The sequence below is a fragment of the Mustela erminea genome, chromosome 14 (assembly GCF_009829155.1).
Source record: "Mustela erminea isolate mMusErm1 chromosome 14, mMusErm1.Pri, whole genome shotgun sequence".
NCBI classification, from domain to species: domain Eukaryota; kingdom Metazoa; phylum Chordata; class Mammalia; order Carnivora; family Mustelidae; genus Mustela; species Mustela erminea.
The window spans coordinates 47,059,045-47,084,157 of NC_045627.1; the positions used below are offsets into that span (position 1 = coordinate 47,059,045).

Sequence of the window (25,113 nt, forward strand, 5' to 3'; positions counted from 1 at the left end):
AGGAAAAAAAAAAAAGAAAGGAGGGAAGGAAGGAAGGAAGGAAGAAAGAAAGAAAGAAGAAAATAAGTCCCAGAAACAAGGCTCTGCACATAAAGGTTTTCATCCAGATTTGTTGCATCTGATATCTATTTGCCTAATTAAAGATGAATTACTGCAATTGACTTTGCCATTAGAGGAACATCACAAGTCATGGACTCATTTCAGCTGGCTCTGGAAGCTTTCTGGGTCATGACCCAGAAAGTCATGGTATGGGGAATTCTGTGTCCATGAGCCAACCTTCAGCCTAGTTTTTCTGGTTACGAATTGGCATCAGCACTGAGTGAAACGAGGCCAGAATGTAAAACCAGGCAGTGTACCAGTGCAGGGACAGAAGAGTGTTGAGAACAATACTCAAATCCAACACACACAGTATCTTCCTGGCGCTTGACCAGGCAACCTGAAAATCAACAAAAAAGCCAGGGGCTGGCAATTAGATGCTATGGAAAAGAAAAAGAGCCATAGGAGTTTCTACCAGTCTGTAGATCATGCTACAGTATCTTCTGAGGCCTGGAAACCCATGGCTTCACCACTTTTCCTTATGACACTTTGACCTCTGAAAAGGACTTTTTGAGTACAGAGTCACAGTGAGGAGGCCAGGTTTGGATGGTATATGCCACTGAAAGGAGCCAGGTCTAGCTCTCAGGAGTGGGTAAGGTTATTTGCAGGTGGTTGCTTAGGAAAGGAGGATTTGCGGGAAGCCAGGGAGGACATAGTGTGAATAAAAGAGAAGTAATAAACCAGAAGAATATCCCCAGGTGAGACTTGATGTATCATACATGGCTTAAAGCAGAAAATCCCTCCAAAGGCAGAAATATCTACTTATTCTCTAGGCAGTAAGTCTGACATTGCACTAGGTGATGGGGTAATAGTAGTGTATCAAACAAATAGATTAACAAAAACACAGTCCCTTGTACCAATGAAGTTTACAATGCAGTGCAAGATTTTTTTGATATAATGACACTTAATTTGAGACCAAAGGGGTGAGTAGACATTTAAGGGAGAAATACAAGAATAAGATTCAAGAGAGAAAGAAAGGAGTATGTGTTGAGACTCTAAACCGTTGAATGTTAGACATGGTGGAAGAAAAAGACACTGGTTAGTATGGGTGACAATGTTGTATCAAGCATGTATTTTTTATATTATGTCTATACTTCTATATTCCCTGTATTCTTTTGTCCCTCAGAATCAATATTTTGTTACTATACTTGCTACTATATTTGCTACATAAAATAAATCACTTATTTGAAATTTATCATTTGATACAATTTTTTAAATGTATTTTATTTTATTTTATTCATTCATTTGACAGAGAAAGAGAGAAATCACAAGTGGGCAGAGAGGCAGGCAGAGAGAGAGGGGGGAAGCAGGCTCCCTGCTGAGGAGAGAGCCCCATGCGGGGCTCAATCCCAGGACCCTGAGACCACAACCCGAGCTGAAGGCAGAGGCTCAACCCACTGAGCCACCCAGGCGCCCCCATTTGATACATTTTGACATAAGTATTTATCATGAGAACATCATCACACTTGAGACAATAAGCATATTTATGACTCTCCAACGTCTCTTCATGCCACTTCGTGGTCTCTTTCCTCCACTCCTTCCTACTCCTGACCCCAGGTAATCTACTCATGCTTTCTACTACTATGGATTAGTTTCCATTTTCTGGGATTTTTAAAAAAGATTTTATTTATTTATTTGAGAGAGAGAGACAGACAGAGATAGCAACAGAGAAAGTGAGAGATAACATGAGTGGGGAGGAAAGGGAGATGAGCAGGGAGTTCTATCCGAGGACCCTGGGATCGTGATCTGAGCCAAAGGCAGATGCTTAACAGACTGAGCCACTCAGGCGCCCCTCCATTTTCCAGGATTTTGTATAACTGGAATAACACAACAGACACTTTTTCTTGTCTGACTTACTGAACTCAACCTAGTTATTCTGAGATTCATGTGTAGAATTACTTTTATCACTAGTTCTTTCTTTTATATATATATATATATATATATATATATATATAATTTTTTATAAATATATAATGTATTATTAGCCCCAGGGGACTAGTTTTTTCTTTTTTATTGCTAAGTGAGATTCCATTGTATGACTATACCACAATTTGTTTATTCATTTACCTGCTAATTGGCTTTTGGGTTGTCCCAAGATTTTGTTTGTTTGGTTTTTGCTATTGTAAGTAAAGCTGTTATGAATATTTACGTACATAGTGAATATATGCTTGCATTAGTCTTGGGCAAATACTTAGGGATAGAATGGCTGTGTCATAGGGTAGGTATATGCTTAACTTTTTATGAAACTATTTTTTAAGTGGTTATACCATTTTTCATTTCTACCAGAAGTACACGAGAATACAAATTGTTCACACCCTTCATATGGTCAGCCTTTAATATTAGTGATTCTAGTAGTGATGCCATGTGTCTCATTATAGTTGAACTTTCAACTCTACAATGTTGAACATCTTTTTATATATACCTTCGAAGAAGTGTTCATTCAGATATATTGCCCATTTTTAAACTGGGTTGCTTGTCTTTCCTATTGTTGAATAAGAGATGCTTATATATTTTAGACACAAGTCTATTGTTGATTACATATCTTGCAGATTTTTTTCCCAGAATGTGCTGTTTTATTTTTTTTTGTTTTTTGTTTGTTTGTTTTTCATTTTCATGACTGTCTTGAAGATTAAATATTGTTAATTTGGAAAAAGTTCATTTAAAAAATTTTATAGCTTCTATCTTTTCTGTTATAGTTAAGTAATCTTTGTCAAACCCATATTACTAAGATTTTCTTCTACATTTCCTAATAGTTTCATAGTATGAGATACTATATTAAGGTCTATTATTCCTCATGAACCTATATTTGAATAAGGTATGAAGTTAAGGTTCATTTTAGTGGATATGGCTATACTATTGTGACACTGTGCTTTTTGAAAATATCCTTTCCCCATTAAATGCCTTGACATCTGTATCAAAAATGAACTGACCACATATGTTTATATGTATTTCGGGACTCTTTTGTTCCATTGATTTATCTGTCTATAAATAGGCCAATACCATCTTCCCTTGATTACTATAGTTTTATATTAAGTCTTGGAATAAAGCATTTTAACTACTACAGTTTTTCTCTCTTGGTTATGAAAAAGTTATTTTGCTACTGTAGATCTTTTATATTTCCATATTATATTTAGAATCATCTTGTTGATTTCTACAACAATAGCAAAATGCCTCCTGATATTTTAAATAGAATTGCACTCAATCTATCCATCAAATTGAAGAGAAGTGACATCTTAATAATATCGAGTCTTTTAATTTATAAGTGTGATATATCTCTCCATTGATTTAGGTCCTCTTTAAATTATCTCAGTAATGTATGGTAGATTTCAATGTATAGGCCATGTGTATCTTTTGTCAAATGTACCTCTTCAAACTGTATTTTGATGCTTCTGTGATACCTTCATCTCAATTTCTGATTATTTGTGGCTACTAAATAGACATGCATTTTTGATTTTTGTATTGTCTATCCTGCAACTTTGTATCCTGAAAACTTGCTAAGCTTACTTGTTAGTTACACTAGCTCTTTATAGATTCCATCAGCTTTTTTGCATAGATGATCAAATAGTCTGAGAACAAAGATGATTTTCCATCAACTTTCCTCAACTGAATGACTGTAATTTCTTTTTGTTACTTATTCCATTGACCAAACCTACATTACAGTGTAGAACAGAAGTGGTAAAAGTAGATTTTTTTACTGTATCCCTGCTCTCAGGGGAAAAGCATCCTTTTATACCTGGGTAGAGATTATTATAGATACTCTTTATCAGGATGAGAAGGTTCCCTTTTATTCTTAGTTGTTGAGAGTCTTAATGAGGAATGAATGTTAGATTTTGTTAGTAATTTTTCCCTCTAATCTGATAATTAAATATTTTTTCTTGACTGTTAAAATTGTGAATCACATATATTAATTTTAAAAAATCAAACCAACCTTATATTCCTTGTATAAATCACACTTGGTCATGATGTATTACTTTTAACATCTTTATTGGATTTGATTTTCTAAAATTTTATTAAGATTTTTTGCATGTCAATCCAGGGATATATATCAACATGTCATTGAATTTTTATGCCTCTGTCTGGTTTTGGCATAACAGTAATGCTGGTATCATAGAATGAATTGTAATGTGTTCCCCTCCCTTCAATTTTAAGTGATGAGAAGACCCCAAGATGATAGAAGACAATGGCATCTAAAGGAATTAGTCTTTGACAAAAATATAACACTTTCCCCAATTGAATCATTCTCTAATTTTAGTGTGCATGCAATATATCTGAAACTTTCTTTTAAATAAATATTTTTACTTAGAAGGTCCAAAATGGATATCATACCATGTTGGCCTAAACGACAACAAAAAACTTCCCCTATTCTTACATGGTTGATGCATGTTCTGAAGATTTTTAGTCTATTCAGTTTTTCTCAACTGGTCTTGTTTCACAGACCAGCAGCAACAAAATTACCTTGGAAACCTTGGAACTTAAAAAAAAAAATGCAGATATCCTATCCCCACTTCATACCTGCTAAATCAGTAACTCTAGGAGAGAATGTAGGTGGCAGTCTCCTTCGGTTCTCAAGATGACTCCAATGCACTGTACAGTTTGAGAAATACTACACTATGTTAAGAGAGAAACAAAATGAACAGATATAGATGCAGTTGATTTTGTATATTTTGTGTTGTAAGTAGAGAATATTTATACTATTCAGACTTCCTTTTCTTTATAACATATATGGGAGATCTGAAAGTGAGGGAGAGTATGTCAGATGTTTGAGTGGTTTGGAGGAGGTATGGGTAACCATTAGAAAAATGGAGCAGCAGACTGATGAGGTCTTTAGTCACTATTAGATGTCTAGGTTAAGTAATGCTATTGTCAACTTTTATTGATTCCATCTTCCTGATTGTATAATCTTCTCTCCCATTTCTGAGCTGCTCAAGGTAGAGGTATGAAAAAGGCAGCTTTTTGGATTTGTATGCAGTTATTCTGCCAAATAGGTAAAAAGGGAGAAGAAAGAGATCAGTAGTTGATGGTATTTGCAAGAGAGTGAATGACTAATCCTGGATCATAGTCTCCCTGCTGTGTAAAGAAAGAAAATGAAGACAAGAGGAGGATAATTAACAGATAGAAAGTTCTGAGATCTATAGATAAAAAGGTCCTGATGAGCTGGGAGAACTGTTTCAGTAGACATATTTCGGAAATGAACTGGGAGTGTGAATGGTAATGGCTAAAAAGTGACATCCTTATTTTTGAATTCTTATTTTTTTGTGATAAGAAGTTATATGATATGATCTTAGTAACAGAGGTTGAGATCACTGTGCCAGATCACTGATATTGAGGAAGTCAAGAATGGGTGAATAAATATTCACATACATATTGAAGTTCTCTTTCATTAGTAATATCAATCATAGTAGGGAATGGATGAATGGGAGACAGACAGCTGAGGACCAAATCAGAAAATACAGTGGCATCAGTATCACATAAAATAAATTGGAAGTCATCACTGGCACAGGAAAATTCTGGAGGACACATATTTCTCTAGAAGTTTATTTTGGGCCCACCAAAATTTCAAAAACATATGTCCCAGTACATGCTAAATTTATGGAATGTCTTTTGATAATAAGATTCATAATTGTGATAGCTGTATATAAGTGTGTTTCAACTGTATGTACAAAAAATAACAACCAGCTAGCCGGTAGATGATTGCAAAGAAATTGAATCATAATAACTTCCTCATTTTTTCCTATTCATGACAGGAACAAAAAAGTTTTCTTCGAAAAGCTCCTACAACTCAGAAGTAAAAGGTTGGAAATTGTGCTCTGCTAACATCCATTCTAATTCTGTTTTTCAAATTCGCAGAGAGTGAAGAAGTTTATCAAAGGCAGGTGCTGTCAATTTCATGTATCATCTTTGGAATTGTCATCGTGGGCATGTTCTGTGCAGCATTCTACTTCAAAAGCAAGTAAGACCATCTCTCTCAAGTGCTAAAAGGTTACTTCTCAGTGAAAGCACTTTGTCTTTCTTTAATTTCACCATCTGTGTTCCAGGCAGAGGGATCTTGTGCGAATGGGTCCATCAAACATCTCCGAATGACTTAGAATCTCTTATAGACTGTGGGGAGTATATGCAGCATGTGCATACGTGTGTGTATGTGTGTGTGGTTTCTCTTTGGTACACATAATGATCATTCCACTCTGTGATCATGAACATTCTATGTTCTTTGCAATTTTTGATTACCTGCCAAAAGTAAAGCCTCAGTGTCTGCCTGTCCTTAGGGGTTAACACTTCTGAACAGAGAAGTCATTGCTATAGATCTAAGCATTATCAAAAAATATCTAGGCTTTTCTGGGGAAAAAAGTACTTTTCCTTTCATAGTACTTTTACCTGATATCCATAAAGGTTTCAGCCTAATATGAAATATGAATACTGCAAGATCTACTTTGGTTTATCAGTCGATAAACACATGTCAAATATACTTCCCCTTCTAAGGAATAGAAATTCTGGGGTACCTGGTTGCTCAGTCAAGAGTATGTGGCTCCTGATCTTAGGGTCGTGAGTTCAAGCCCAATGTTGGGTATAGAAATTATTTAAGCAAACAAATACATAAATGTAAAAAAAGAAACCAAAACTTCTGCTGATAAAGGTACTAATTTTGACTAATGTGTAATAAATTATATACATACCTATATATACCTACAAATATATTCCAAATGAACTTTGATAAAGGTATTTTATTTAAGTCATGCAAGCCTTAAGAAGTTGGCACAGATTCTATTCCTACAGCTTGTCTGAAATGCAAGCCAATGTGTAATTGCTTTTCATTGGACCTATATTTGTCTCCCTATTTGCTCTTCTAAAAATGGATCCATTTCCAGATATAGTCTATGACACCTGTCTGCATGTTGTATATGTTGATCTTTAAAAAGAACAGCAATTATTAATTTAAAAAAGAGTGGAAACTTGGGCATGGATCCATAATTGGTAACTATTACTTTTTAATGAACTATTTCAGAATAGGTTTAGATATTCAGAGTTACTGTGAAAATGGTACAGATAGATCCTGCATAGCCTAGACACAGTTTCCCCTAATACTAATGTCTTATGTTAGTATGTTGCATTTGTCACAATGACTAATATTCATACTGTATTAGTAACTGAAGTTAGTACTTCCAGAGATCCTTAGTTTTTACCCGATATGCTTTGTTCCAGGCCCCATCTAGGATACTACATCATATTTAATTGTCATGTCTCCTAGGCAACTCTTGGCTGTGACAGTTATTAGTGTTCATTTTTGAGAACTTAACTCTTTGTCAGGGACACTGGGCTTTGCATTATCCCCCAATCCTCACAACAATTTCAATTGTTCATTATTGCTGCATTTTTCAAATAATAACAGAATTTAATTTTAAAATATTAATTTGTCAAAGCCACACAGATGGGGTCTTTGAATTTCCACAGCCCTTGTTGAAATTGCATGCTCGAAACTACCATACCGCATCGGCTCCCACAGTCCTCCGGCTAGATGCTGGAAGGTGAAACCGTGTAGGGTGAATCAGGAATACCGTGCACTGGTGCTACCCATAGTGCTTGGTGTGTCCTCTCAGGGAGCTTGTGTGGCCTCTGGTCAGGACTGTACCTGCCTCACTCATACCTGCATTCAGATCTCCAGGCTGCCCCCTTGCTTGTTATATATTATCAGGCAAATTGCATCCAGTCCCTCAGCCTCAGTTTCCTTTTTGGCAAAGTATGGCCGAAAATAATATTTACCTTATAGAATTTGTTAGGGATTAATGGGATAACAGTGTAGAGAGCCCAGCGTAGTGTTCCAAAGAGTAAATAATGAAAGCTTGCTATGGTTAACACCTGCGGGTTTCCACACTGGAACTCAGAGGCTGCGTTACAGCAGAGTGAGGAGCACGCACCGGGACATGAGGGGGTAATCACACGCCGCAGGGCGTTGGAAGGGTCTCCCCGCAAGTGCTGTGTACAGGAGAGAAATTGTGTATTTAACAATAAGCAAATTACCATCGAGTGGTGGCTAATCACTTATTTTTAGAGTATAATTTGTAGTTGTACCACATGGAAAGGAAAGACTGATTATGACAATCACACGAGTGGAGAGCAGCTGGATTCCTCAAGGACCGCCATCTTCATAGCTGTCAATCTTTCCCTCTCTAGGCAGGATGTGGGCTCTGAGATGAACACCACCTCCTGGGGCTCAGTGAGGTGTCAGGGTTTAATGGAAACACGGTGCAATATCATTCATTGTGGGGGACTCCAAGAACTGAGCCAAGGGAGGAACACTAATCAGGATGTTGTCTTTCCGCCTGCGCAGCTGGGACATACTTTTATTAAAAAATTAAATAACTTTAAAAAGTGAGAATAACAAAGTAATAATAAAAAATTGAAGCCTTTTCCAGGTGGAGTTATATTTCTCATTAGAGACCAAGAGTGTATTTCCTTCTAGCACAATTTCCAGGCAAGGTATTCCTTTATTTTTCTTTGCCTGAGAGGAGTGCTATACCTCACACAAACACCTAATCTATATAGCTGAAAGCAATGTAAACTTTTATAGCACACTGGCACATGTGTCTTTCCACTCATTCCCAGAATTCTAATTCCCATCCCCATGTCTCAGGGATAAAATAGCACAGACAAACTCTACCTCGAACTTTCCTTACTTTCACACATACCATAACGTTGTAATAACGTGTATCATTTGTTTGACTTCCTCTTGGAAGTGCCAAGTCTTCTAGGATTCTAGGAAATCTCCATCATTGGTTTTTAAATAAATTCACTTGATCCAGCCTTCTATATACTGGGATACATAGTTCCTAGCCAGATAAAGTCAGGAGTTACACAAAAGCTCACATTCCCCTGGATCATTTATATTTTAGTCCCCATAATCCCTCAGGTCCTGCCACTCTGGTCCTTTGCCCATCGTCTTGTGACCCTTGGTAGGGCATGGCCTTGCTACATGGAGTATTACAGTAAATTGTTAGCAGATGAAAGTTTGAAGGGAAATAACATGATGAGAGAGAAGCGATCAACACCTTCTTGGATTTAGAAGATTTTCTGAGTTCATTGAACCTCCACAAACTCTAAAGGACACAATGAAAGAAATTATCTTCTCATCACTTCCAATAAGCTCATATACTCCCATAAGTTATTAGAAATATTAGTTGAGCTATTCAAATCTGGCTGACGGGGCTCACATGGCAACTGTAAATTTTTGTAGTTTTCTTTTTGCTTTCAACTCACGTGGGTAAGAAGTGTAAGGCTGCCTGTCAAAGTCCTTAGTAGACTTGGGAAGTGCAAGACACGATTCAACTCTAAAAAATGGAACTGAGGTAGGAGAGAGGTTCCAAGAGACAGAAGCTAGGATGAATAATGATCATGACTGGGAAAAACAGAAGGAAAAAGGAAAAATGGTGCTCCCAGTAAAAACCAGCCCTGACCACAGAGCTATCATCCTCTGAAATCAAAGATTTTAACCCAAGGAAAGCCCGTTAAAGATAGGCAATGGTTGCTCTGATGTGCAGCTTTGATTCTCTTGAGCAATGAAGATCTTAGTCCTCCAGTTGCTAAAACAAATATAATAAAACTTCCCTTCCTCTGACCTGAGATAGCCCACCTCCAAAGACAGGTCAATGTGAGGCTCCAAAGACTTAGATCTTTGCCCCAATTTAGGGTGCAAGGCCATGCTGGTTTCTGAGCATCCCAAGGAATTGGGATCTGTATCACTGAGACTGCATTACATTCCAATTTTTTCCCTGAGCCCTGTCCTGCTTCCCTTCTTATGATTCCACAGCTGTTGATCCAAAGAGCCTCCCCTAATAAAAATCCTTCCTGCTGTCTCCCTCTAAGTGCCTGCTTTCCCAGGAACCCATCCCACAACATTACAAACAGTGCCTACCAGTGGACTTGGAATGCCTGATATTCCATAATTTATATATCATTTCTTTTCTGATGAACTGGACCAGAGAAACTTAAAACTCAATGAACTACAAAATGTTAATGTTGACATTGTTAGGCGAGTAGGGTTCCAGTGTGGAAAGCCCTTATGTTCTCTTTCCCAGAGCACTGACTCTTGTGAGAGAGGTAATGGTATTTTAATCAGACACCTCTCATGTCCTGGTTCCCATTTGCTGGATGAAGGAAGAAAGAGCAAAAGTATGTGTGTTTGGGACAGGGTAGGTATGTGTAGAGAAGGAGGCTGGTTCAGAAAGGAAAGCCTGCTTATTCTGGAATATTACTGAGTCAGGACTTGAGTGAGAAGCCAGTAAAGGAAAGCAAAATATAAAAGGATTTAGGAAACTGCAATCACACATTTTTATGAGGAAAATTCTTTTAGATGCTGGCATTTCTCAGACACTGAATTACAGAATTACTGGAAAGATAGTTAATGTTTCTACCACTTAATCCTTCCGTAAGGCTGGGTCCTTACTCTGTGCCAAACCCCTTTTTCAAGTAGAACCTCCTGATCTCCTGTTTCCTTCATCAGTGAATCCCTGATGGAATTTTGTGGCTATAATGTGCTTCATATAATGCTGATATGATAAATTTATTTTTAACAATAGGCTACAGACTATCTCTTAGGAAATAGATAGATTATTACAACTGGATTAAAGCAGCTAAAAGTACTGGAGATAAAAACTCCCCAAACAATTGAAAATATAAAAGTAATTTTTAAACAGAGCTACATCACTGCTGTTGTAAATTCAAAAGAGTTAATGATTCTCAGAGCTTCCAAATCCGGTAGCAAACATTGTCACTTGCCTGTGAGAGATGCAATTAACACAATCTTTTCCTTTATCTTTGAGCCAATGTTCTAATTTCTCTATAGGATCTGCCCATACAACTAAGCTTACTAAATGATGAGAAGGAGAGCAGATCAACACTTTGCAGATGTTCTCACATTTCATTTCCACAGTATCCGTGGAAGTTAGCTTTTACAGCACCATGCACAGATGAGGAAACTTAGGCTCAAAGAAGTTTAGGAAAACTGTCATTTCGATTTAGTAAATCAAAGCAAAAATGTTGGGTGGCAGAGCTGGGATTCAAATCACAGTCTGACTGATACCCAAGCCCATTCTCAGGGAAAGTTTTCTGCAGGAGACCATGTACATACTCCACCAAAGGCTCTATCCTTGACAGGGATCTTGGGAAGAGTTAAAAGTCTGGGGTGGGCTGGACAATTCTGCAGTGTGTGTGTGTGTGTATGTGTTTCTGGGTATTGAGTCTTCTGCTGATAGATAATTAATGTAAAGCCCTTAGAAGAGAACAGTTAATAAGGGAGTAATCTGTTGCATCTTTATGGTTAGGGTCCAACCTATGGAAGAAGTTCCCACTGAGACGCTGTAGGAATATAGGCAAGTGGTTTGACAGTCCAAAGTGGTGGTTGAGAGTAATTCACCTCCACCACTTACTAGCAATGTGACTCTGGAAAAATTATTTAGCTTCTCTGTGCCTCTGTTTCCTCATATATTAAATGAGTATAGGTTAATGCTCCATCACACAGAATTATCACAAGTAATAAGTGAGTTGATACATGGAAAACACTTAAAATGATGCTTGGCATCATTTTAAGATGCTCTTTCAGGAGTTAACTATTTTTTTAATTGTTATTTACAAAGTAGAAATAAAAATCTTCACATTCAGATCTAATGATAATAATAAATGAGCTATTGCTAAATTGTAGAAGAGGAAATATACTTACGGTATATATGCATGCTATGTGTTCAAGCTATACATGTTTGGAAATGTAAATGAAACAAATAGAGATGTAACTTTGTTACTATGTTATATGTGGCTGTTAGGTCCAAGCTTCACATTTTTCCATTGGTTACTTCAGAGCATTTCTAATTCTTTACCACTGAGCACTAAGGTTTAGGGACCTTTTGCATCCCTGGGGGCCAGGACAATGTATTATGTTTCTGTCTTCCTTCGACATACCACTGGGTGTGAATCCCAGGATGTTGACGGATAAAACCAGCTTCTCTCCAGATTAGAAGTTATCTGATGGGGCTGGCAGGTTGAAAATGAGGGAAGGATGTTCTTTGTTAACTGAGTTTTCCAGGTTTCACAAATGACAAATATAGATGTTGGGAATGAATGAACCCCCCAAATATGAATAGAATAAAGTGATGTAAGTATTTATGTGTTTATTTAAACCTGCAGGAAACAAGCTAAACAAATTCAAGAGCAGCTGAAAGAACCACAAAGTGGTAAAAACTATAGCCTCAAAGCATCCAGCACAATGGCAAAGTCAGAGAACTTGGCGAAAAATCATGTCCAGCTGCAAAGTGTAAGTTACCTGTCTGTATATCTCTTCCCCCAGCCCACCTCCGTGCTTCCAGTTCAGAAGAGATGGGGAGCTTGGGATCAGACTTGTAGATTTTTTTTTTCAGTTCTTTATAGATTTTTCCTTAAATCATCTTGCAGTTCTGGGTGTGTGCAAATGCACATGTACAAGTTGAAACAGAAAAATTAAATTTCAGCTTTTGATTATACTGTGCAATATAAATTAATCTCTGGAAACAAAAAGAGCTATGGTTGTTTGTTCCAAAATGACTTACATTTTTACTCTGTGTCAGAAAATGGTGCTGGGCACCAGGAATCCAATGTTCTCTACCTTCTGGGAACTTAACTGTAGTAAGAGATAAAGACACCAGAACCAGAGGGGTTCGTGGGCTGAGATGGTTGACAGTGCAGTAGACTGGGGAGGAAACCAAAAGGAGGTAGATGGGTGAAAGGTTCATTAGCTAGTCAAAGTCTAAAGGAAAAGAGACTAGGAGAAACAGAAAAAAAAATGAAGCCATGGAATCCTGAGAATGTGTACTGTATTCAAGCAACTCCAATTTAAGGGATTTGAGAGATGTCAAAGGTAAGACAAGTGGGAAGGGAGAGTGGTATTCTCAGAGCCCGTATGTCCTAATACCAAACCTTAAATAGGTAGCAGAACTTGAAATATGAGCACTTTGAATCCTACATTCTTTCTACAGTTGTTTTAATAATTTCTGCGACAGATTGCAAAACACTTAATTAAAGACAAGCAAATATCCCAAGACATACGGAAATATTCCTCTCAGGTTAGCGAATTCTTTGCCCCCATATAAGATTGCACTTCCAGATTCTGAGACACAAAAGGAAGGAAAAAAGGCCCTGGTATAAACCTAGTATTTGAGTATAATAGGCAATCACCCAGGACATATTCATGCCCCTCCAAATGCATAAATCACTGGGAATTTGTACATCATTTGTGATTCTAAAATATCATTACCCAGAAAGTCACCATTTTCTATGCATAACAGATGTACTTAGATGTTTAGTGTGAATTCATAAATCAGAATTGCTTCCCAGCAAAGTTTTGTTAAACTTGTAATCCTGGTTATGCGGGGACTGTTCTTTCCTGTAATAGAAGGGATGTTTTTTGCTAATGATTTCTGGGTATTATCTCGCCACCTCGCCACACAAACACAGTGATGGAGGGTTTCAATTCCTTAGTAACTGGACCTGCTGACGATAAACAAAGGCAGCCACTAGTTAAAACAGTAAGCACAGATTTTAATCAGTAATGTATTATTGCATTATGGAAGAAGCTCCAGCATGAGCCGAACTCAACTTCAGTTTGCATAGAGGGGACTGGTTGTTTTAAAGTAAGAATGAGGGAATAGAGAGAGGAGTTGGCAGGCTCTCGACAGAGTCGGGGAAGTGAAAAATCAGTGTATTTGCCAGCTGTGTGTTAGCTGGCAACTAATGGAGTTTAGGATTCTGTACTTCCACAGAGATGGGGAGACAGAGGTCCTGTCCTTCCTAATTACATTTCAAATATTTGGCTTTCAGGTCCTTGAGAAAGAAACTCCTGAGCTGGGGGAGACACATATACATCTCAAAATGACAAAGGGCAGCTTAGAGTTAGTTGTAAGCCTTTTTCAAGTAAATGCTCCCAGAAAGGCAGGTGGGAGCTATTCCTCAGGTGTTGGCTAGAACAAACAGCACACGCTTTTGGAGGCTTTAGAGTTTTTTTTGTTTTGTTTTGTTTTTTTAAATTTATTTATTTATTTTCAGCATAACAGTATTCATTGTTTTTGTACCACACCCAGTGCTCCATGCAATCCGTGCCCTCTCTAATACCCACCACCTGGTTCCCCCAACCTCCCACCCTGCCACCACTTAAAACCCCTCAGATTGTTTTTCAGAGTCCATAGTCTCTCATGGTTCACCTCCCCTTCCAATTTCCCCCAACTCCCTTCTCCTAACTACCCATGTCCTCCATGCTATTTGTTATGCTCCACAAATAAGTGAAACCATATGATAGTTGACTCTCTCTGCTTGACTTATTTCACTCAGCATAATCTCCTCCAGGCCCATCCTTGTTGCTATAAAAGTTGGGTATTCATCCTTTCTGATGGAGGCATAATACTCCATAGTGTATGTGGACCGCATCTTCCTTATCCATTCATCCGCTGAAGGGCATCTTGGTTCTTTCCACAGTTTGGCAACCCTGGCCATCGCTGCTATAAACATTGGGGTACAGATGGCCCTTCTTTTCACTACATCTGTATCTTTGGGGTAAATACCCAGTAGTGCAATTGCAGGGTCATGGGGAAGTTCTATTTTTAATTTCTTGAGGGATCTCCACACTGTTCTCCAAAGAGGCTGCACCAACTTGCATTCCCACCAGCAGTGTAAGAGGGTTCCCCTTTCTCCACATCCCTTCCAACACATGTTGTTTCCTGTCTTGCTAATTTTGGCCGTTCTAACTGGTGTAGTGTGGTATCTCAATGTAGTTTTAATTTGAATCTCCCTGATGGCTAGTGATGATGAACATTTTTTCATGTGTCTGATAACCATTTGTATGTCTTTATTGGAGAAGTGTCTGTTCATATCTTCTGCCCATTTTTTGATATGATTGTCTGTTTTGTGTGTGTTGAGTTTGAGGAGTTCTTTATAGATCCTGGATATCAACCTTTTGTCTGTATTGTCATTTGCAAATATCTTCTCCCCAAATCAAAAGTTTCTGCACAGCAAAAGGCTTTAGAGTTTTTGGTTTTGGTTTTGGTTTAGGTTTTCAAGCAGGCATTTTAAGGAAGGTCAGGGTCATCCTAGGGGTGAAGGCTATTAGAGGCTATGAAAAAACAGAGAGCGAGAGAGACTATATTAAAGTTTACTCAAGTATTTTGGTGTGGATATGAGTGAATGAAATCATTTGTGCTGGGAATCTGCAGTTCTTAGAGGCCAAAGTTAAGGCACAGTAGAAAAGAGGGCTCAGAGGAGGCTATCTAGAGTTTGGTTGGGAAGAGTCTTTGTCAGTCCCTATATATTTTACAGGGTTGCAGCTAAAATACACATAAAATTTTGCATCCTGCATTTTCACCAAACAGATGATCAATAGCATTTTCTGTCTCTGCTTTATGCTCTCCATGAACTCATTTGGGAGATAGTGTACTTGTCCACAAAGTGGCCACTTCACAGTGTCCTCATCCTTCCCTCCTTGGGGACATTCCTGTTCTTTCCTATTGTTTACTATTAAAGGAATACGAAAATAAACTCCTCACTCATATGTTTCCCCATGCCTCGTTTGATTGGGATGATTAGAATTAGAATAGCAAGAAATTACAAAATTTAAGGGTTCCAACACTTGAAAGATTTGGGAGCACAGTAGATTTTCTTTTCTTTTTCTTTCCCTCTCCTCCACTCTCTGGCCCACCCATACCCACACTTTGTATGTTAGCCAGGGTAGTGGAGGGTAGCCTCAACTGGACCATTTCCACAGAGCCCAAGATAAGATGTGGGAAAGTGGTTTTTGGTATTTCTCCCATTTTGGGTAAAGAGAATATATATAAAACATTTTTTTCCCCCCTCTGAGTTGGGGTGTGGGCAGCTAAGACAATGCATTTCAAGGAATCATCCCTTGATGATTTAGGTTTGGCTGGGAGTTCAGGCAGAGAATAGATAGGAAAGGAAGGCTTGTAAGGAACCTGAAGAAGGGGAGTGACGTGCACTGGGGAGACACAAGCATGCTGGCCATAGCATTCTACACTTTGCCTGCTTGGGCCCAAGGGACTGACCTGAGCAGACCCTTTAACCAGACTGGACTGGAATAAATAAGTTGCTTTCCCAGAGGCACATATCAATTTCAGTGCTAGAAAGCAGCGTGGGTGACTACCAGCTTTGTTATACCTTTGTCAACATTTCTTTTGCTAATTTAATAGGAGAACATAATATTCTTTTTTAATTTACATTGAACTATTTGTGTGGTAAAATCTCAGTCCATATTATTTTGAGTCAAGTCTTCCATCTGGTGAGCTTTGTCCCTGCTGACACTCAGCTTCTGTTTTTGTTATAAGAACCAAATAACAATTGGACTGTAGTTCTTAGCGTTGTGTATTATGGGAGAAAATAGTAAGGGAGAATATATATCAGTAATACATTGGAAAGGAATAGAAACTTTTTTATAAAGATTTTATTTGTTTATTTGACAGAGAGAGCCAAAGTAGACAGAAAGGCAGGCAGAGGGGGAGGAGGAAGCAGGCTCCCCACTGAGCAGAGAGTCTGATGTGGGACTCGATCCCAGGACCCTGAGACCATGACCTGAGCCAAAGGCAGAGGCTTTAATCCACTGAGCCACCCAGGCACCTCAGGAACAGAAACTTTTAAAAGCGTTTGCTCTCCTTCCATATTACGCTGAAGATATGCAAGGATGATATAGATGACATCTGTGCTGCTGGAAGCCTGGTAGCCCTGGTCTCAGGGCAAGCAGCAATCTGATGTGTGGTTCAAATTTTCTCCGTGAATATTGGAGCAAATGTATTGAAGAGAATTCAGTAAAGCAGTTTTTCTTCATAGGTCTACATTTTTTTCCTTCAACATCAATGTTAAAAACTAACAATAATGAATGAAGTCATGATCATCGTAATAGCAAATACCATAGACTGAATACATACACGGAATCATGCTAAATGATATAAATACATCGCCTCATTTTGTCCTAACAACGACGACTTAATTTATACCCACTATGTGCAGAAGAGGGAAATGGGACTCAAGACTTGAGAAAGCTTCTCTCTGATAGCAGAAAGCCAAACTCACATCTTTATATCGCAGTGCTTCAACAGGGGGCACTGTTGCCCCAGAGAACTTTTGGCAAAGTCTGGAGAGACTTCAGATGTTCTAACTGGAGAGGCATCCATGAGCAGAGGAGGGCAGAAGTGATGGTACCTATTCCACAGGCTAGCCCTCCCCTGCAACAGAAAATTATCCTTCCCAAATGTCCAGAGTAGTGAGGAAATTCAGAGTCCAAGCTCAAGTTGCATAGTGTGTCCATTAGGAAACTCTGAATGCCCAGCCTAGGAGTTCTATCATTACTTCTACTACACAGAAGGTGATGGGTTATCCACTTACAGCCTGATCCTTGGGAGGGAAAATTTCCTGCTCGACACCCTATCAGGCAAATCTGCCTTTATTTTATCGTGAAGCCCAGGTTAGCTACTTGAAATTCTTTGCAAACTGCAGTGTTTAACAAATGAATTGTCTGCGTCTGGCATTCCCTTAAGTCCATTAAACATTCATGGGGAAGGGTTTCACTTTACAGTCATTTAACAAGATGTGAAACACCTAGTCCAGCGAAGCAACATGATACCCTGGAAATACTTGACTGGGAGGCAGCAGAACTAGACCTTCAATTGCTGTGGAAGCATCTAGTGCTTTGCTGTCATTTACAGATGACCTGTTTGTGACTCAGATGAATTGACCTCATTTACTGTGTCCCAGGTTAGAGAGAGAGCTGGAGTGAGCATTATAACCTCTGGACTGAATGACACTTCTCAGCCTGATTCAGGGATCAGAAAGAGAAGGTGTTAAAAGAGAGATGATCCCTTTTCTCTTAAAATCGAAAGAAATTACACCTAAGTGAGAAGTAAGGGAATAAAATTTTTTCAAGAACCCTCTCAGGAAAGGTAGGTTTATGGGAGTTAACGTTCGATGAGGAAGAACTGAAAGATAATATTTGCATGCATTAGGAGAGTCCGCAGAATTTAATGCCTAATACAACCTTGATAACTGGAAGAAAGAGGCATCCATTTATTCTGTAATACTTACTGAACACTTCTCTATGCTGGGCACTGTAAGAAGATCTGACAAAGTACAAACAGAAGAGATGGAGCCTGACCTTGGGGCGCTCACAGGCTCACGGTGGAAACAAGTATGGAAGCATATACAGCACTTGTTCTTTAATGTAGATACGTGAAGTCACAAAGCTATCTGGGAATGGAAAAGGACATCTAGGATGGTCTGGGGGATTAGCAATCCTGCCCAAAGTCAGTAACAGACGAGCTGAGTCTTGGGAATGGGGTCGAAGTTCGCCAGATAGTTGTAAGGGGGTTGGTCAGAAGAGGTAATTTCTTTATAGCATGAATCAGTGTTAACTTTGAATAGTTCTAGCTTAAAACTTGACATCTTGTTTTATATATATCAAGTTCTAACTTACTGATTCACTATAGATTCATAGATTCATCTATTCGAATAGATACTAAATATTTGGTAAGGACCAGACACAGCAATAAGCACCAGGGATATACTGATGAACCAAAATGACAGTGTCCTTACTTTCAAGGAGCTTACTGATTGCTGTAGGTGAGAGAGATTAATCCAATGACCCCACAAATGAATTTGGCCAAGGCCTCCCGTCAATAGTGAACAGCCCTGTTAGAGCTTATGGAAAGCAGGTCTGGAAGCTGACCTGACAATATAAGAAGAGCAAAGAATTCTCTCCGAAGAGGGAATGATGGCATGTGCTCAGTCGCCCTGGCTGAAAGGGGCACATGGGTGAGGTGAGAACATGGGTCATAGGGGCTGGGAGTGAGGAGGAGAGCTCGCTATAGCCCGTGTGTAGAAAGGGTATATTGCTTCCAGGGAAATGGGCTGATGTTTGACTGCAAATGGCATAGCTCTTCCTGTGTGGAATGTGGTACAGAATTTCTTAACAGCAGCAGAGGTCAAATTGTGTTTCATTACTTGCATCAGAAATCATGCTTTAAAATATGCCATAACCTAAAAAATAAAAAAATAAAAAAATAAAAAATAATAATAATTAAAAAAATAAAAATAAAATAAAATATGCCATAACCACTCATTTTCACCACACTCTGGGCTCCTAAGTCAGACATCCAGTAAAGAACATTTTGACACAGACACAGAGGAGCTGGGAGCAATGCAGAGAAAGAGACATTTAAAACCCTTTAAAAGTATCCTCCTTCCTGCCTTTATTGCCTGGGTTTCCAGACCAGGTGATTATCAGCTCTGCCATCATTGCTTTCCAACACAGACATGCTTTCATTTAACCTTCTGACTCCTGCTGCGTGCATCGGGCAGACCTGGAAACAGCATCAGCGCTCTACTTCCAACGTGAGCCTGCTTCATTTGACAGGTCTTTTGATTTCGGTGCACCATCAACAATGTGTTAGGAGCAAGGCAAGTGATGGTGCAAACAACAGTGGAGGTCCTCAGCACCCAGGAGCCCCCCCACAAGGCAGGCTTTCGGGAAAGCCAGTTGTGATGAGGGCTTCCCCAAGAGATAATGGTACTGACCAGGGCCTCTGTGGGTGTTAAATAGGAAATCTGCTCTACTCATGTTGAAAGGACCAGTGAATGGCCCAGGACATCTCCTTAGTAAGTATTAAAGTGGCATTTTGTACATTATACTAAATGAGGTTTTAACAAAACGTACATACACAAAAAGTCAAGATCTGTATGAGTACAAGCAAAGAATATGGAGTCAACTACTATAATTTGTAGTAGTGTACAAAAATGTTTATGGAAAGGGCCAGACGGGCAGCTTTCCTGGAGATATTATCTCATGGATAAAATCATGCAGACCGTCACTCCTCCCAGGGATGGAAGTGTATACATTTTGGAAGGAACCATAAAAAATGTTTTCAGCAGGGGCGCCTGTGTGGCTCAGCCCATTAAAGCCTCTGCCTTTGGCTGGGGTCATGATCTCAGGGTCCTGGGATCGAGTCCCACATCAGGCTCTCTGCTCAGCAAGGAGCCTGCTTCCTCCTCTCTCTCTCTGCCTCTCTGCTTACTTGTGATCTTTAAAAAAAAAAAAAATGTTTTCAGCATAGAGCATAAACATGTACAAAGGCTATAATCATGCTCAGTTAAGCTGCCTTTAAGGAGTTTTGTTGTGGACTGTTTGCTGAATGGGTTCTATACCTTGAGGCCTACAGCTGAAAAAAAGAGACTGAACTCTATCATTAGTCTCTAAATTCCTCTGGTCCTCCTCCTCCTCCTTTTTTTTCTGCTTCTTTTTTTTTTGGATTTGTATCTTTTTTCTTTTTTTTTTTTTTAATTAGACTATTTTTTTAAGGCAGTTTTAGATTTACAGAAAAACTAGTATGATGAATTCCCATATGCACTCAGTTTTTCCTAATACCGTCGTATATTAACATCGTACATTTGTTAAAATTTATGAACCCATAGTGATAGCTTGTTACTAACTCACATCGAGTTAATTCAAGGGTCCTCAGTTTCTATCTAATTGCTTCTTTTCCAACATTCCCTCCAGGATACCACATTACATTTGGTTCTCGTATGTCCTCTTGGCTGTGACAGATTTTCAGATTTTCCTTGTTTTAGTGGCTCTGACAGTTTTTAGGAGTAGTGGTCAAGTATCATGTAGAATGTTCCACTGCTGGAATTAGTCTGATGATTTTCTCATGATTAGGCTGGGGTAATGGGGTTTGGGGAGAAAGAGAATGAAGAGAATCATATCAATATGATTTAGCACTATTGATGATTACTTTGTCACCTGAGGTAGTAATTGTTAGGTGTCTCCACTGTGACCTTACTCTTCCCTTCCTTTCTATAGAGTTCTTTTGAAAGGAAGTGCCTCTGTATAACCCACACTTAAGTAGTAGGGAGTTATGCTCTCCCTTTGTAAAGGCAGAGTATCTACGACGTGATTTGGAATGCAACTGCAAAGAGTTTATCTCTTGTTCCTCATTTATTTATTAATTCCATCATTTAAGAGTATGAATTCATGGATACTTATTTTATACTTCAAGTTACAGTTCAATAAATACTTTCTTCTTATTTTATAGCAACCTCTTTCAGCTATGGCCATTGGTAGCTCTTTCAGTTAGTCCCCGTGTCACTTTGACATACTTTGTCAGTTCAGGATAGGTTTTCTGGAGGTTTTTACTGAGTATGTCGTTGCTTCTAAGCCCTCTCAGCAGATAGATCAAAGATATATCTATCAGCCAAATAGTGTTTATGTGCAGTACTTTTGCCTTTAGTCTACAGATTCCACTCATTTCCAAAGTTACTTAGGACAGCATGGCCTTGTTCCCTACCTCCCACTAGTGGCCTTTCATATATTTATATTAGAGTCAGTTTCTTTTAGCAGAATTTGTATTCCTGCCTACAATCTCCACATCTCCAAAATGATACTTATTTTATCAATAGGTAGGTTTCTTTAATAGATATAGAGTGATTATGTTTACCTAGTTCCTCTTGCATGAACTTTGATGACATGTGTCTTTCAAGAAACTGGTCCATTTCAGCTAATATATCAAATTTGAGGGCATAACAGTTATTCAGTGTTCCTTTATTAATCATTTTCTGTCCATGGGAGTAGTAGTGATGGCCTCTCATTTTCTGTCCCTGGGAGTAGTAGTGATGGCCTCTTTCACTTCTGTTATCGATAATCTCTTCTTCTTCTTTTTTTTTTTTTTTTTTTTTTTAATTCTGGATTAGCCTGACCAGGGATTTATCAATGTTATTGATTATTTCAAATCATCAGCTTTGCTTTTGTTGATTTTCTTTGTTCTTTTCCTGTTTTCAATTTTATTAATTCTCTAAAGTTTATTATTTCTCTTATTTATTTCAGTTTTAAATTATTCTTTTTTCTAGTTTCCTAAGGTAGAAATTTACATCATCGATTTTAGGTATTTCTTCTTTTCAAATATAAGAATTTAATGTTATTAATTGATCTCTAATCATTGCTTTGATTACCTAACGCAATTTTGTATTTAATTTTCTCACCATAGCACATACCCTCTCTAACGTCCAACACCCAGCCAGCCTATACCCTCCCACCCCCGTCCCTCCCACAAACCTCATTATGTTTCCTGCAGTTAAGAGTCTCTTATGGTTTGTCTCCCTCTCTGGTTTCGTCTTGTTTCATTTTTCCCTCCCTTCCCATATGATCCTCTGTCCTGTTTCTCAAATTCCTCATATCAGTGAGATTTTATGATAATTGTCTTTGTCTGATTGACTTATTTCACTTAGCATAATACCCTCTAGTTCCATCCATGTCATTGCAATTGGCAAGATTTTGGGTTTTTGATGGCTGCATAGTATTCCATTGTGTGTGTATATGTGTATGTGTGTGTGTATACATATATATATATATATATATATATATATATATATATATATATATATATATCACATCTTTTTTATCCATTCATCTGTTGGTGGACATCTAGGCTCTTTCCATAGTTTGGCTATTGTGGACATTGGTGCTATAAACATTCGGGTACACATGCCCCTTCGGATCACTCCATTTTTATCTTTAGGGTAAATACCCAGTAATGCAATTTCTGGGTCATAGGGTAGCTCTATTTTCAACTTTTTGAGGAATCTCCATACCGTTTTCCAGAGTGGCTGAACCAGCCAGCATTCCCACCAGCAGTATAGGAGAATTCCCCTATTTCTGCATCCTCACAACACTGTCATTTCCTGGCTGGTTAATGTTAGCTATTCCTGACTGGTGTGAGGTGATATCTCACAGTGGTGTTTTTTGTTTTTTGTTTTTTAAGATTTTATTTATTTATTTGACAGAGAGAGATCATAAGTAGGCAGAGAGGCAGGCAGAGAGAGAGAGAGGATGAAGCAGGCTCCCTGCTGAGCAGAGAGCCCGATGCGGGACTCGATCCCAGGACCCTGAGATCATGACCTGAGCCGAAGGCAGTGGCTTAACCCACTGAGCCACCCAGGCGCCCTCTCACAGTGGTTTTTGATTTGTATTTCCCTGATGCTGAGTGATGTGGAGCACTTTTCCCTGTGTCTGTTGGCCATTTGGATGTCTTCTTTGCAGAAATGTCTGTTCAGGTACTCTGTCCATGTCTTGATTGGCTTATTTGTTTTTTGGCTATTGAGTTTGATAAGTTCTTTATAGATTTTGGATACTAGCTCTTTATCTGATATGTCATTTGCAAATATCTTCTCCCATTCTGTTGGCTCTCTTTTGGTTTTGTTGACTGCTTCCTTTGCTGTGCAAAAGCTTTTGATCTTGATGAAGTCCCAATAGTTCATTTTTGCTCTTGCTTCACTTGTCTATGGCGATCTTTCTAGGAAGAAGTTGCTGTGGCTGAGGTCAAAGAGGTTGCTGCCTATGTTCTTCTCAAGGATTTTGATGGCTTCCTGTCTCACATTGATGTCTTTCATCCATTTTGAGTCTATTTCTGTGTGTGGTGTAAGGAAATGGTCCATTTCATTCTTCTGCATGTGCCTGTCCAATTTTACCAACACCATTTGTTGAAGAGACTTTTTCCACTGGACGATCTTTCCTGCTTTGTCAAAAATTAGTTGACCACAGAGCTGGGCTATCTATTCTGTTCCATTGATCTATGTGTCTGTTTTTGTGCCAATACTATATTGTCTTGATGATGACAGATTTGTAATGGAGCTTGAAGTCTGGAATTGTGATGCCGCCAACTTTGGTTTTCTTTTTCAACATTCCTCTGGCTATTTGGGGTCTTTCCTGGTTCCATATAAATTTTAGGATTATTTGTTCCATTTCTTTAAAGAAAGTTGATAGTATTTTGATAAGGATTGCATTAAATGTATAGTATGCTGTAGGTAACATAGACATTTTCACAATATTTGTTCTTCCAATCCATGAGCATGGAACATTTTTCCATTTCTTGGTAAAGTTTTCCTCAATTTCTTTCATGTGTATTCTGTAGTTTCCGAGTACAGATTCTGTGCCTCTTTCGTTGGATTTATTCCTAGGTATCTGATGGTCTGGGGTGCAATTATAAATAGGATCAGTTCCTTAATTTCTCTTTCTTCTGTCTTGCTGTTGGTGTATAGAAATGCAACTGATTTCTGTGCAATGATTTTATATCCTGACATTTTACTGGATTTCTGTATGAGTTCTCACAGTTTTGGAGTGCAGTCTTTTGGGTTTCCCACGTAAAGTATCATATCATCTGCAAAAAATGAAGAGTGACTTCTTCTTCACTGATTCAGATGCCTTTTATTTATTTTTGTGCTAGGACTTCTAGTACTAGGTTGAGTAACAGCGGTGATAGTGGACAGCCCTGCTGTGTTCTGGACCTTAGGGGAAAAGCTCTCTGTTTTTCCCCATTGAGAATGATATTTGCTCTAGGTTTTTCATAGATGGCTTTGATAATATTGAGGTGTAGGTATCCCCTATCCCTACCCATTGTGAAGAGTTTTGATCAAGAAATGGTGCTGTATGTTGTCAAATGCTTTTCTAGCATCTATTGAGAGTATCATATGGTTCTTGTTCTTTTATTAATGTATTGTATCTCATTGATTGACTTGTGGATGTTGAACCAAACTTGCAGCCCAGGAATAAATCCCACTTGGTCCTGGTGAATAATCCTTTTAATGTACTGTTGGATCCTACTGGTTAGTATTTTGGTGAGAATTTTTGCATCCGTGTTCATCAAGGATATTAGTCTGCAATTCTCCTTTTTCATGGGGTCTTTGTCTGGTTTGGGGATCAAGGTAATGCTGGCTTCACAAAATGAGTTTGGAAGTTTTCCTTTCATTTCCATCTTTGGAATCGTTTCAGGAGAACAGGTATTAATTCTTCTTTAAATGTTTGGTAGAATTCTCTTGGGAAGCCATCAGGGCCTGAGCACTTCTTTGTTGGGCAATTTTTGATGACTACTTCAATCTCCTTAGTGGTTATGGGTGTGTTCAAGTTTTCTATTTCTTCCTGATTCAGTTTTGGTAGTTTACCTCTAGGTAAACTATTCTCTAGGAATG

General features: G+C 38.5%; 1 protein-coding gene across 10 annotated transcripts in view; it reads left to right on the forward strand.

Moving 5' to 3' along the window:
* Positions 1-25,113, forward strand: part of NRG3 (neuregulin 3) — a 1,051,311-nt gene that overhangs the window by 1,002,771 nt on the left and 23,427 nt on the right. For all 10 annotated transcript variants that reach the window (XM_032312183.1, XM_032312181.1, XM_032312184.1 and 7 more), the window contains exons 5-6: positions 5,944-6,046; positions 12,265-12,391. In XM_032312183.1, coding sequence (XP_032168074.1) covers positions 5,944-6,046; positions 12,265-12,391 — 230 coding nt within the window. The remainder of the gene's footprint in view (positions 1-5,943; positions 6,047-12,264; positions 12,392-25,113) is intronic.